The sequence below is a fragment of the Nothoprocta perdicaria genome, unplaced genomic scaffold (genome assembly GCF_003342845.1).
Source record: "Nothoprocta perdicaria isolate Ctin4 unplaced genomic scaffold, notPer1 scaffold_333, whole genome shotgun sequence".
Lineage (NCBI taxonomy): Eukaryota > Metazoa > Chordata > Aves > Tinamiformes > Tinamidae > Nothoprocta > Nothoprocta perdicaria.
Window position 1 is genome coordinate 384,889 of NW_020455570.1, and position 14,914 is coordinate 399,802.

At 45.0% G+C, this 14,914-nt stretch overlaps 1 protein-coding gene across 1 annotated transcript; it reads right to left on the bottom strand.

The window, feature by feature from the left end:
• Positions 1–6,382: 6,382 nt before the first annotated feature.
• Positions 6,383–11,420, bottom strand: KCNV2 (potassium voltage-gated channel modifier subfamily V member 2). Its single transcript, XM_026043658.1, has 2 exons — positions 9,993–11,420; positions 6,383–6,658 (listed from the first exon to the last, which is right to left on the bottom strand). Exons 1-2 carry the CDS (start codon positions 11,418–11,420, stop codon positions 6,383–6,385), a joined length of 1,704 nt encoding a protein of 567 aa, XP_025899443.1.
• Between the last annotated feature and the right edge of the window lie 3,494 nt (positions 11,421–14,914).

Genomic DNA, 14,914 nt, shown 5'->3' on the forward strand with positions numbered 1-14,914 from the left:
TAAAGAATAACTTGGTGTAGCTGAAGGTATTTTTTCTTACAGTCCACAGTTAAAGAAATACCACTTTAAAATAGGCATTTGCCAAGGTTGTCCTAAACATCTCATTATTTTCCTAGCAGGAACAGAGCTTAAATAAATTCTGCTCTCATGGTATAACTTCAAAGTTGCTTGAAATCAAATTCTGGGGTATCCTGGTGTAGGATGGAGAGAGCAGAGAGGAATGGAGGGGTAAAAACTGTTTTATTGGCTTTTTGCCAATAAATTGGCAAAACAGATAAATTGGCTCAATTTTTTTTTTTTTTTTTTTTTTTTTTTTTTTTTTTTTGAAATAGACTTAGGGAGGACCTTTACAACCTTAGTCATTTATTTGGGACAATATGTCTTGCATGTGAATTTTATCATTGGGTTGTAGGCTCTTTAGAGTGGATGTGGAGACCTCTGCATGAAGGCACAGGAGCTGGCACGGGGCATTTTTGTATAAAGTGTATCTGGCAATTCCTATGGGATGTGTGGAGGGAAAAAGATCCTGATAATCATATCCTACATTTTTTTTTTGTGCTGAGGCTTGTTAAATGCTCAAGGAAGCCTCATTATTAATTGCACAAATAGGAGATACTTGCTGCATCTTGCAGGAAGCCCACAGAGTGTTGGACAGTTTGCATTATCACCTTCGAGATCATTGTCAAAGTCCCTTTAGCCTCGCTATGGTGCACAGGTTTCTGCATCTGCTTTCTGAAAATCAAAAGGCCCTTTTGGCATATCATTCCTCCAGCATTTTTCCTCATTTTCTCCATCTTCCCCACATCTGTTTTTTCTTTGTCAGCTACAGCAGGCAAAATAGGTCTGCATAGATTGCACTGTGGAATAGTTAYAAAAATAGCAGAAAAATATTCAAAAAAAAACAGTGGAATAGCCATAAAAAGCTTAATGGAAGGAATGAACAAGGGCCCTGGGTCTGCAGGCATTTGTGTATCGGTGCCAGAGGCACCGAATTAAGAAGTCACCAGAAGCAGTTTGTGTGTTTGAAGAACAGATGCAAGAGAGATGACATATTTTACTAGCAAGAAAACTCCTAGGAATTTCACTTTAAAGCATTAACGGTGATTTAAAAAATATAGAGAGAGACACATCAAATATACATAAACAAAGCGCAAGGTGCTCTAGGTGACCCTTCTTGTGCAGGGCTTTGGGTTAGATGTTTGCCATACTCTAACCACTCTGTTCTTCTCTATGTAGATGCCACAATATCTGCTGTCGTTTTCACTGGATGGCAATAGCACCAGTTTTCATGCCTGTCAAAGTAATTTTTTCCTATGTTTGAGGTCCTTTCTGGGATTACTTAATAAATTGTTGGCACCACTACCTCTGCTGTGGCATTAATTTCCATTTTTTCTCTGTTATGCTCTGCCTGGAGAGGTAAAAAAATGGATAAAAAGCCTGTTTCAAAGTCTTTCAAAAATGGTTGGTGAGAAGATCAAGCAGTTTCAGTTTAAAGACATATTTTGAGAAATGTCTGAATTGATTTGTTACCTAAAAAAAAAAAAAAAGCTTTTTTTTTTCCTGTATTTGCCATTTTCATGCCAAATAGCTTGATGTTTACTCTAGTCAARGCATGGGCACTGGGGAATTAGCAGAGCCTGCCCGCCAGAACCCATGCCACTGCAGTGTTTTCCCTTGGAAAACCTCCTGCTTGACGACAGGTGCCAAGCACAACGTTGAGTTTGGTATTTTAAGCAGTATCCCGCCCTTTTTGAAGGACCTTTGCTTTGACGGATGAAGATTTAACTTCATCTCCTCAGAGCACTGCTTGGGGGTCGGTGGGGAGTGAGGCAGACACTGGCACAAGCACTTGGCCTGGAGGAAAAGCTGCTCATGGCATAGATGGAATTTGCACCTCAAATTGCTTGTTTTTGTCTGTTTTCAATGTGCTGAGGGTGTCTGCCATACAATGCTTTAAGGTTATGTATGATGCATTAAGGTCAGGTAACTGTGCACGTTATTAAGTGTGTTCTTTTGTGCGGTGCACAGACTGCGTGGGAAAATACCAGAAAAAGGCCACTGTTTCACGTGCTGCATGCTTGCAGTGGTGTGATATTTGTTTTTTGGCCATGCTTTGACTGCTTCTGTTTCATCCTGTTAATACAACACAGAGCATATCCAGTGTCATCCAGAAAAATCCACGTGACCTTCAATTACAGTAACTTTAGATGTTATTTTTGCACCTCCTGGCTAATTTTCTGGTGGGAGCAAWGGCGTTTCTGTTTTGTCGTGCGAAATGCAGATTTTGGTCACGGCTGGGTGTCTGCGTGCTCTCTGTTCCATGGGGTCCCGGTGCCGCCTCTGGATGTCAGCAGTGAACTGTTTTCCATGCAGAGACGGTGATTGCTGCAAGAAACCAGTCTGTGTTGCCCTGTAGGAGCCCATGCCGTGGAGAAACAAACCATCAGGGCACGGATGCACTTAGGAGGGGTTCCTGAGTTTCCAAAAATGCTTCCCCTCTGCCCCGCATTTCCATCACTTTTCACTCAAAACGACACACTTGGATGTTATGACAAATACTAGAATCTCACCCTGAAGGGCTGACTGGGAAGCGTGGAGATGTTGGAGGAGTCCCTAGGATCCCATCGTGGCTCCAGCTTGTCGTGGGGCTAAAACCACGGAAATTTGACTTGGGAGTCCAACCTTTTTGAGAGGAATCAGGCTGGGTTTCACCTTGGTCGTGGCCCACATCTTTCCCTTGGCATGTCCACCAGAACACAGCAGCTTTGCAAAGTCCATCCACAAGGAAGGATTTGGTGAATGCTCTGGGTAATGCCAGCCTTGGCTGGTGACTTTGGTGCAGTTGTGACACGTTTCATGCCCCATAACAGGTGAAGGAAACAGCGGGGAACCCAAAGAAGTTAGTGGTGGTGATGGACTGACTTCTTAGGCCAGTARCCCCATGGTTATTAATAGGGGGAAAAGATACTTTGCTTAAGAATGGAGCAAATCCAGTGCAGAAATAGAGTCATTTTAGAGACTAGAATTGATCTATGACATGCTTTATTAAGAAAAGCAAAAAAAACTCTGTCTCAAGAACTAACTTTGGAATGCTTTGATTTTTCTCAGTATGTTTCCATTAAATTACTCAAATACACAGAAAAAGCTCGTGCCTCTCACCTTTCCTTTTTTTTTTTTTTAATCCAAGATAAAGAGCCACATTCCAGGAGGTTGCCATGTAATTTCTCCAGTGCAGAAATAARTTGATGAAGGTTTTGTAAATAGCAAATAAGCATGGATCAAATATTTTTACATGACATAAGACAAGGATCATTCTAAGCAGTTAAAGCTATTTTTAAGCAAGCACATAAGCACATTCTTTTTTCTTTGCTAGTTTATTGATAGTTGTTATTTTCTCCAAAAATAATGCTCTCTTTAAAGTATGGCTAGCTTATTGTATTCATATCTAAACACTGAATGTTCCTATTTGCCCTAAAGGCCTGGGAACAGCAACAGATGCCCTGTACAGCAGCTACCTCTTTGAGTACTGCAGTTGCCTCTTTAATCACTATCTTTCTGAAAGAGAAAAGCAAACAACGGCTTAACTGAATTGAAAAAAATGATGTTATTCTAAGGCTGTGAAAAAGCGTATGCGTTTTGGAGTTGTTATTTTCTGCTTAATATACAGACACAATTTAAGGATTCCCACTCCCACCTGCCACCCATTTTCCTGTTAGGTAATTCCCTGGCCTAAAATGAGTCGGACAATAATGCGTAGTTGTACAGAAATGAGGCTAGGCCATCCAGATAAGCGGGGTGTTTCTTTGTCTGTGAGAGGCCAGATGCTTGCCAAGCCTGCTCTGAAACATACGGGTAGGATTTATGAATATAAAGAGCTCCCTCTGGGGCTCGTTAATGTCTGCAATTAGTTAAAGTGGAAGATTTGAACGTGGTCACATATGGAAAACAGTCTAATTTCTCAATGGTGTGAGAACCACCCTGCGCCCTGTCTCACCCAAACACTAACTGTATAAAATCCTTGTTTCTTAAAACAGGGTCTTTCTGCTGTAGCTTTAGTGTCATTGCCCATCTACATCGTGCGTATGTATGCATGTCTTCCTTTGATGTTGTTTGCTACTTTTTTTATTTTTTTTTTCCAATTTTCTAAGCCCTGTGGCACTCGAGTAATCAAGATAACCAAGGCTATCCTACATTACCTCTTGATGTCATTGCGCAAAGCGCTTGGCTATTTCATCCCAGTAATCTGGGGACACCGGAGATGCTTCTGGAAGTCTTAGTGGTTGTGGCTGGGTAAATGAAGAGCGGTCTTTCTCCGGAGGAATCGCCGGATTAGCTGGAGCTGGAGAAGTGCCAGCTCCTGCTCCAAGYCCAGCTGGCCCGCTAGGCACAGCCAGCAGCAGCCACGGGGCTGCATTTTGCTCCGGCAGGATTTGGGATTTAGGCCGGTGTCGCGATACTCGATTTCTGGCTGTGCTCTTCCCTGCTGGAATCCACCAGTTTATGCTGGAGCAGCGTGAACTGAAAATAACATCAGTTAAGCCACAACAGGCGAAATGCTCTGGAGAGCAAGCTGTATGAGATAATCCAGAGGAAACAAATGCTGGGTGTTTGATAATAAAATGAACAATAAATTCCAGTCTGTGGGGGACCTGCTCCCTGCTGAACGGAGCAAGGCAATTGAGCGAGTTATTACTCACAAGATAGGAAAATGACAACGTTGCGCTTCATGTGTGTTTAACTGCTGCCAGAGGTCGGTCCTTCCACCTGCACAGCCCTACCATGCACCTTGTGCCACCTCCAGCATTGCTCAGAGCTCAAATCGGAACACATTTTGGCTATCAATCAGTCAAGAATCTTACCCTGCACACCCATATTTCACATTTTTGTACTTAGTCACAGAGGCAAAAGGCACCAGAGGTGCCATCAAGGTGGTGGGGCTGAATGGTGGAGAGAGGCAAGTGTGTGGAGAGAGAGGATTTTCTTCTCCTCTCCCCATGGAGACTGGAATTATTCTCCTGCACATCCAGAGTGAGTATCTTGGCCCATGCCTGTTCATTTCTGTTTTGGGTTGAGTGCAGGGTGAGTTTAGCCACCCAAAGGCCAGAGACCCCTTGGATTTGGGGAGAGCAGTCTTTGGGAGCAGGGTTGCTGCTCAGCCAGGATAGTCAAGGTTCTCCTCAACAACCAGTTGTCCAGAGCTTTGCACCCAAATGAGTGTCACAGGCACCAGCCTGCTCAGCTTTCCTGTTACCGTAGCCTGATGCATCATTATTAACACCCCATCCAAAGTGGAGCAGCTTCTGCTGGAGGTTTCAGAGGGACCCGATTCGAGTTATGGGAACAGTTGGTGGAGCCATATGGGACCTGYGCATAAAAATCCCCTTGGGCAAGTAAAAGAACATCCACTTGCCATTCTTGATGGCTAGCTCACCATCCCAGCAGTGCAGGCACCAGGGTGGTTTAGAAATGAGGGTGATGATGATGAAGATGATGATAAAAACATTTCATATCTTCTACAAACTAATAGATTTAATTTTGGACTTACTACGTTTTCTTTGTTGTTGCTTTTTGGGGTCAACTTCCCATGTTTTTTAATGGGGGAAGTTAAATGCAGCTGTGCAAAGAGGCTGAGTAATCCCGGGGAATAAGTYGCTACTGGATGGGAGCCAATGTGTCGGAAATGTGTCCTCAATGACTGTTTGTACCAGAAAAACGGATGCCCCGCTTCCCGTTCATTACAATCTCGCCAATTGCTGAAATAAGTTCCAAATAACTTGTGGTCAAATTGTATTTAAAAACTGTTATAAATAGGTACTGATAAGATCCTTTTTAGGAAAATTCTTTGCAAGCTATTATTCACCACATGCTTCATTCCAACATTTTTTCAGAACTTGCTCTAATGTTTGTGTCCCATGACAGATCCATTTTTCTCCTAACCACTCAATAAGAAAACACGCCAAACATTGTAACACAAATTTATTTTTATCACTTAATCCTAAATCCGAAAAAAATAAAACCAAAGCTTTTGACCTGGGAATGCTTTGGGAGTCAGCTCAGGCTCCAGGCTTCTCTGTTGGCTCTTCCCATCATGATGGGTCACGAAGGAGGTGGCAGGGGCTGAAATGGCCACACTGAGGCCTTTCTCACCTCACCTAAGCAGGACAGTTCTCTGGACAGGTAAAACTGGCAGGCGAAGCCATAACTACACGACAGTGTACATAGGAGTGGGACGCCTAAGTTGCACGGGCGCTGCCGATGCACAGCTTACGCCGCTCTCCCGATGGAAAAGTGGTTTCGGGAGGCCTTCCAACATCATCTCCATTCCGGTGGGAGCAGGTTTCCCTGTGCCAAGGTGCCCCGATGCTCAGGGCGTTGGGCAGCATCAGGTGCGCAGCGCGGGGCGGCCAGCGCCTTCCCCGCAGCACTCGGAGAGCTTCTTCACGGCCCGCCGCGTGAAGTCCACCTTGCCCCTCTCTTTCTTGAGGGCCGTGTACTCGTAGGCCTTCAGCTTGCTGTAGTAGTCCGAGAACTTGTTGTAGAGGATGGAGATGGGCATGCCGTTGAGGATGATGCCGAAAGCAATGCAGAGRAAGGCGAAGAGGCGGCCCAGGTGGGTCTCGGGGCACATATCGCCGTAGCCCACCGTGGAGATGCTCACCTGAGGGCAAAGGGGTGTTAGCTGTGCCAGCCAGGAGCAAGCAGGTGTCCCCTTGTATGTCTAGATAGCAATTTAAAAGTTAGCACCCTGTGTGCTTGCAAAACCTCAGGAGAATTTGCTGGGGTAGGCATTATGTAGGGAAAATCAACTTTGTCATGTGTTATATACATTCCAAGCACACTCACACAACACACACTTGTTCTATATGTACCACCTATATGCCATATATTACATATATCATATATATAATGAAGAGTACAGTAATGAAAATCATGTGGAAAGCTTCATCTAATTGCAAAATATATTTTGATAATGTCTGCTCTATGAAGAGAAGCAGCCCATGATCTATTGTGTTTGAAGCTTCTAAATAAAGTTCCCTTTAATGGTTACATAATTGTAAGGAGCTATAGGGAAAAATAAATAAACAAATAAATACGTCTCGTTCAGGTGCCTCAGAACTCTTTACTTGCTCTATATGCTTATGCATTTATGGTGCTAAATTGTCTGTTCTTGCTCAGCTATATGTCAGAGGTTTGGAAACCTGTTACATGAGTGCCTTCAATAGGGATCACTCCTGTTTCTTTCATCCAACAGGTACAAGGAAATTTTGGCTCAATTCTGCCTTGAAAAAGGGCTCAGTGATTGAATAAATATGATTTCTTTTTTTTTTAATTCTTTTTTTTCCCTTTTTTTTTTTTTTTGAATAGGAGTGTATTTAGCATCTCCATCTTATATGAACACACAAATCTTGCCGTCACATTAACTGCTCCACTTCATAGACTCTTCTTCTTAGCTATGTAGGAAAGAGCTGTGTTCTATATGTGCTGGTTACTGCACTGAGCCCTGCAACCCTGCCTTGGTATAATTTGGTTTGGGCTACCACATGTCCATGAGGTGTTTGCTTATGGGGACATTGCATCTGAATGATAACTCCCAAACTACTGGCATAAATAACTCCTAAGTTACATTCTTCCAAACCACATATCTTGATTGTTTATAATCTTTACATTTAATAAATATAGCTCTTTTTTTCTCTCTCTCTCTCTCTCTCTCTGTTAGGCATGACTTTAAGGATTCTGCAATCTGTCGCTTCCTAATCTGACTCCTAAGCAAGGGATATTTTTCAGCCGAACGATCTTATTTCATATTTTTCACAGCAGCTGAAGACACTGTACACAGCTGTGAAAAGGTAATGCAAAATTCTGCCAGAAATGGCTAAATTGCAGAAAATAGGGGTTTCATTGCAATGCCCTTGTGGCTTTAGCACTGAAATAAGTCTCTGGAAGGTCACAGTGCGCAGTCTGCCATCCTCTAACATGCTAAATAAAATGTTATTTCAGATGAAGAAAGCATTAGGGTGCATGAGACAGCACTGGATAAGCATATTTGTAGGATGCACCTGGTGCTTCCTGCGGAATAAAAGGGATTAGTCATTTGGTTTAATGGAAATTAAGTCACTGGATTTGAATGATAATACAGGATAAATATCTCCAAAAATAAATACTGAGATGGAGGCAAGATGTTTATCTCTACCAGCCAGGACAGTGTCATTATCCTATGATAAGGTCCTGTTCCACTGGCATCCTCTTCTACATCACCTATGGCAGTGTGGAAAGGAAAACTGTGGGTTTGCGTGTGTGAGCCTGAGGGCACTGGTGGATTTTATTGAAATTAGAATGATCTGAATATGTTAATTTCTATTCTTAAAGAATAAATATTCTTGCCATATGGCATCTTATGCCATAGAATTGCAATGTGCTCCTCTTTGGGAGGCCCTTGCTGAGCTAAACAGGCTTTTGTCACATGCATAATTGTATGGGCTTTGTAAGAGTTTCAGGATGACAGTGAGCCCAGCAGCTTGCATGAGAGAGCCCTAAGAAGTTTGCATGTATCCCTGCATGTCCAGAAAACAAAATACAAGGAAACACCTTATTCCGGTTAGGTACAAGGTGTGATTTTTTATTTTCATAACCTTTGCATGTCACTTAAGGGTGGCATGAGGCTTTCCCACGAGCACTGCCCAGCTTGGGGACACTCAGCACCTTTGTGCAAGTTCGTGCACCTGTGTGTCTCCACGGCTCACCTTGGAAAGCGGCACCAGCCCTGTGATACTGCAGGGATTTGAGGGAAAAAGTGGCCTTTTGGAACCGAGTGCATGGTTGCATGCCAGCCCTTGGTTGCTCGTGTGTCTGCAGTGAAAACCGATTCCAAACACTGCAAAAGTCTTGAGTTTTGTTCTGTGAGAGCAGGTGGGGAAACCAGAAGGGCTACAGCTCAATGTCCCTGGCTAAATTTTCATGCCCTAGAAAGACTTGGAACCACCAGCTTTGAAAATGCTGCCTCCAGTGTGGACCAGTGAGAGSTCAGACTCTGCCCGGGGGCACTGCCCTCCCCAGCGGCCTCTGAAAACGATGTCATCCTGTCCCCATTTCTGGGGCACGCCAGCTGAAATTCAGACCGWCGCCCTCACTCCAATCGCTGCTTTTGCATTTTTGCAGTGTGATAATCTCCCTGTTTGTGACAGGGCTAAAATCGCGCTGCTCCCTGCAGCAGCTGCAAAAGAAGAAGGTGCAAGGTGACATTAACCTGCTGTCACTATTGACTGATGTGGGTTTCGAACCAGGCAGTTCAACCTTTTTCTCTCCCTGAGCCATTCTGTGCCTTTTCAGTTTACTTCTGTGCAAGTCTGGACACAGCATAAATACCACACATATTTCCTTTACGTGCCTATGTCCTAGGAGTGCCAGCTAAAGAACAGGATATAGTTCCTTATGGAGAACAATTGCTGGCTTTATGTGCATTTTTCATGGCCAGGGCTCTGGGGAAGACTCAAATTTGCAATTTTGGCTGTCCAGATTCTAATGAATAGCACCTAAACTATATGTCAGCTTCTTGTARCCTTTTGTCAGGTCGACATAGGCATTGAAAAATAGCAGCAGAAATGAAAATGAAAAAAAAAAAAAAGAAAAAAAGCATATCCTTCTGCAACCTGCTACCCTGACGCATACTTTTTGTTATTTTTTTTAGTTGATAATTTGATTAAGTAAGGAAATTCTTTCCTTTCCCATCCGTTTGCTCACTCCTTCATTAAAGGACAAGCCCCATGTGCATTATGRAGGGAGGGGAATTTCAACACCGTCCGCCTGATTAAGCCCTACTTTAAGCCTGCAGAGGAGGTGAGTGCGCGTGTGTGAGTGCATATGCCCCGTAAGCCCGGAATTCGGAGCAGATGTCCACTGATCTCAGCCTGCTGTTTTCCAGACCTCCCTCCCCTCTAGCTGCGAAGGGGAGGGAGGTGCTCCTGGCTGCCCAGCAAGGTGATGTTTGTACTTACGGCCGCCCACCACCACGCGTGGGGGATGCTGGTGAAGTTGGTGCTGGAGACGTCGTGCTCCACCGTGTAGACCATGGCGGAGAAGGCGAAGATGCCCATGGCGATGAAGAGCAGCAGGCAGCCCACCTGCTGGTAGCACTGGCGCAAGGTGAAGCCGAAGGCACGCAGCCCCGTGGAGTGCCGAGCCAGCTTGAGGATGCGGAAGATGCGCATGAGGCGCATGATGCGGAGCACCTGCCCCACCTTGCCCACCCGCCCCACCTTCTCGATGTCATGCTCGTGCTGCGAGCCCCGTCCCCGCGGCTGGTCGTCGTCGGCGAAGCACTCCAGCAGCAGCTGGAGGTACAGGGGCAGGATGGCGATGAGGTCCACGGCGTTGAGGGCGCTGCTGGCGAAGCGGCGCAGGTCRGGCGTGGAGACGAGGCGCAGCAGGTACTCCAGCGTGAAGAAGGCGATGCAGAGCGTCTCGATGTGCTCCAGCACGGGGCGGCTCTCCCCGCTCTTGCGGTCCACCTGCTGCATCTCCTCCACCGTGTTGAGCGCCAGGGCCACCACGGAGATGAGCACGAAGAAGCTGGAGGCCACGGCCATCACCTTGGCGGTGACCGAGGAGAAGGGCTTCTCCATGAGGTTCCAGAGGTGCCAGCGCTGGGGGCCGTAGTAGCGCATGTGGTGGAAGAGCTGCTCGTTCTCYTGCGCCTCGGCCTGCGAGCGCAGCTCGCGCTGCACCTTGAGCTGCTCGCTGAGCTCGTCGCGCCGCTCCTCGAAGCAGATGCGGCAGCAGCGCGGCGTGTACTTGAGCCGCACGCCCCAGTAGCTCAGCTCCTCCAGGAAGCTGCGCGGGCAGAGCTCGTCCCGCACGCGCAGCACCCCCGACGCGTAGAAGTTGTAGACGAGCTGGAAGACGGCCGGGTCGCGGTCGAAGAAGTACTCGTCCACCTGGGCCGCGTAGTCGTCGCACAGGCCCAGCTGGCAGCGGCGGTCGGTGGAGGTGGCCAGGCGGCCCAGGCGTGTCTTGGGGTAGACGGCCACGGCCTGGTAGGTGAGGCGGTAGCTCTGGCCGCCCACGTTGATGTTCAGCACGGACGAGGTGGAGGCCGGGGCTCCCRCCGGCAGCGAAGGGGAGCACGGAGCCGGCGAGGAGGGCTTGTTTTCCCCCTCCAAGGAGTCCCCGCCCGGCCACTTCCCTTGTTCTTCCTCTTCCTCGTCCTCATCGTCCACGTAGTAGTTGTAGTTGCCCTCGGGCCCCAGGAGCAGCAGGGGCTGGGAGCTCAGCGGCGCGGCGTCGGGAAAGCCGCTCTGCTTTTCCAAGCACCCGCTCTCGTTTTCCTTCCTTGCCTCCAACGCTGCTAGAGCGTTCGATGCTTCGCTCTCCCTTACGTTATGTTTCGGGAATAGAAACTGCCCCCTCTGGTTAAACTGCAGCATAGTATTTTTCCTTACTCTTCCCTTTCCTTTGCATTCACCTGGCTGGGAAATGATCACCGGTCCTTGGCAAAATCCCGGGAGATGACAGTTGTGCTTTCTTCTATCTCAGGAGCATCACGCGCAGCAGCAGTTCTGCATTTTCCTCCCTGCCAGCCTCCGGTCCAGTGGCGAAAGCTCAGTGTGAGATACAGACAAGCAAAGACTGCTGTTGACCGCTTTAATCTTGCTGACAGGGAAGATCTGAGTGCTTACAGAAGGGGATTTAGAGGCTATTATCCTGTCCCAGCCTCATCTCCCTCAGTCTGTGACGTGGATGATTGTGGATCCGTGAATCTATGAATAATCGGTAGAGGAAAAACATGTAAAGTTTTATTGCTGATAGAAAATAGCCATTTCTCTAATTCAAGTGTATATAGGCTTAGGACAATCTCAAAATGCGAAGGCGTGAGGAAAGGGGAGGAGAGAGGGAATGATGCTGATTTCTTTTCATCTACACAGCTATAGCATGTCTCAGTTTTTCTTAATAAAAATAATGAATAATTAACATGMAGATACTGAGTGGAGAGGACAGCAGGACTTATGCTTTACAGAGGTGAGAAAATGCAATTCCTCCCGCCTGCTGGGTGGTGGGACCACAAGTGGCAAAAGGGGAYGAGTGAAGGGGTTTCCAACACACTGCTTTAATTCCAGATGCTTAATGAGAAATTAAGCTGAGTGCAACATGAACGCCTTTTATCGAATAACTCAACACCATTCCCAGAACACAGACCTCCTTGGCCTTGAGGAGCACCTAGGCTTTCCCTTTTGCTTTTTTTTCTTGTCTTTGGCAGTGTTAATTGCTTTCCTTTCTGCTTGGTTTCAACATGTAGACATTGAGACCTGCCCTGGACTTGACTGTCAACAAGTTGTCTATGAATGGTTAATTTCCTTTCTTTTGCCAGAGACAATATGTGCTAGTGGCCATCCAGTCTGTGGGCCTGGATTGCACCACCAGGAGGTAAAACACTAAGAAGTGTGGCTTTAATGCAGTCTACGGTCAGACCACGGCCAACAGCCTGGTGCATAAGTGTGGCTGTGACCAAAGCAAAGCCCATGTGCCAAAGAAAAGGACATAGTATGAGCAGCTATGGGTCGTCAGGCCCTAGGAGAAGACCCTGACCTGGAAATGGTCCAGCTGCTCAGAAGCTTCTCAGACCTGGACATCAGTAGGTGCTCTGAARAGCTGTTTTAGATTGACAAGTCTGAGCTCTGCCTAACTTTGGATCTTTGCATGAAATGCTGAAAGATGCTGTGAAAAAAGCTATATAAGAGAAGGAAACTTGAAGATTGATTAGATTGACTGACAAAAYCAGAGAAGATGGATATGCTTTTGCTGAACAAGCGTTTCTTCAGGGTGTGATTTCTGTCAGTTGATCTAATAGAAAATATTACTTCTGCCTTCATACCTTGCCTTCCTTTAGTGCTATTGTAACCATTAAAGCATTTTTTTTTATTCTTTGCCCCAGAATAGCTTTCAACATTAGATTCTGTGTGATCCCTATGTATCCCCGTGTATTCAGTGATGGACCCTGTGCATAAAAGTTTTTGCCAGTGAGCTTGTTGAGCTTGTTCAAGTACACTCTGTGCAACACAACTGTTCCTTTACTGTCTGCACAGAGTTCGGCTCCTTTGGAAATAGYACCAAACAGGTAAGTGTTGGAATGGAGTAAATATTGGACAGGGCATCTCTGTTGTCAGTCTAGATCCTAAAGGAGCACAACACTGAATATTTAAATTTCTTCTTGTCACACTGCTTAAGGCCTGGATTATTAGCAACGCATACTTAGATGTGCTTGAAAATGTTTTGCTGTGCAAATTCTTATCCGCTGCCCATTCCCTCTTGATGTAAAATGTAAGGTAGCTGTTATTAGGGATTATCAGTGATTTAGTTTTAAATGACACCAGCCTGCAACTAACAGTTGTTAGTTAGTAGTAGTCCTTTGTTAGTAACTTTAACAACACAAATTAATGTATATTCTGAAGACTGTTGTTTTTTCTTAATGTAACTGTCTCAGACAGCAGGTAAAATGAGTCTGAAAAGTCATCATTTTACTTTTTAAAAACCTTGAATTATTCTCAATGTGGGTTCCATGTAGAGTATAGCTAAATACAGTGCCCCACTAGCCTTGATGCTGACATTTTATGTGCTTTCTGACAGACTCCCTGGCCTCACTTCTGCCTGTGAGCCTGGTGGCTCACTACTRGTAAAATCATTTCTCACACAGTGCAGCATCTGATTCTCAGACTTTACAGACCTCTAGTTCAGATAAAATAATGAAATGGATGGATGAGTTTCTCATTTTTAATTTTTAGCAACCTTATTCGACCTGCTGCTTATTTTCATTATAAACTTTTGCAATATATCATCCATGGATTGAGTGAAAAGTTAAGTGTTAATAACAAGAATTGCATAGTCTTTTATGAATTGAAGAAGAAAAGCAAAGGTTAGGCAGTCACTGAAGAAGACAAATGCTGTCTAATGAACCAGAGAGTGTGCTAGAAAAAAGCTTCCTGAGAACACCAATTTCACAAAAGAAAACTTCAATTGATATTCAGAAGACAAGTCTATCAGTTTTCCTTTTAGGAAATACTGACTTTTTTTGCAGAGGAAAGAGCTACAGAGTGCTTTTTCACTGAGCAAGTCAGGTTAGAGTTGAATATGCTATGCTTGATTTAAGAAAAATAAAATAAAGGAGCAGCTTTTATTTAAAATTACCTTGAAGAGCTCGTACAGCTCTGAAAGGCCTAAGTGGATTAGTTCCTACTTGCTGAAGGAACTAATTGTACATTAATACATTAAGTTCGTACATTAATATGTTTTAAGGCCAGGAAAAAACTTTACCTGCTCTGGCCAACTTGAACCCTTGAGTTCACTCCATATTTCCATCATTGCACTAAAAGTACAAAAAAAACCCCAAACCCCACAATTCTGGCAACTTAGCATGTCTTCATGCTAAGCTATCCCCGGAGAACATGCTGAAAAGTTACTTGGGGTTTATTTTAAAGAGCACAAATGGGACTTTCCTTAAAGTCCAGCACCTTCTCAAGCTCTATTGAAAATGAGGACAATATTACTTACAATGATTTAATGTCTCAATTGTGACAATAATTATTCATGTCCTGTTAGTATTATTATTATTGATATTATTCAATTAATATTAATCAAAAAGCATAGCAGGGCTGCAGGCAGGCTGACGGGCAGTTAAAACCATGAGGGGTGACTTGAGGAGGAGGAAAATTAGGTTTGTGGTCTTCCCTTCTACTCCACTGCACAGCAATTTGTCATAGTGACTGTCAAGAGAAGAAAAAAGGAAAGCAAAAAAGAAATGAAAAAGAGTAACAAAGTAAAGCTGGTAAATTTGAGAGGACTGTAACTAGCAGGGAGTGGGAAGTGCTCAAATCCCTTTGCAAGAGAAGCAGGTGGCATTGSAATGGATTGAAGCTTGTACTGCTAA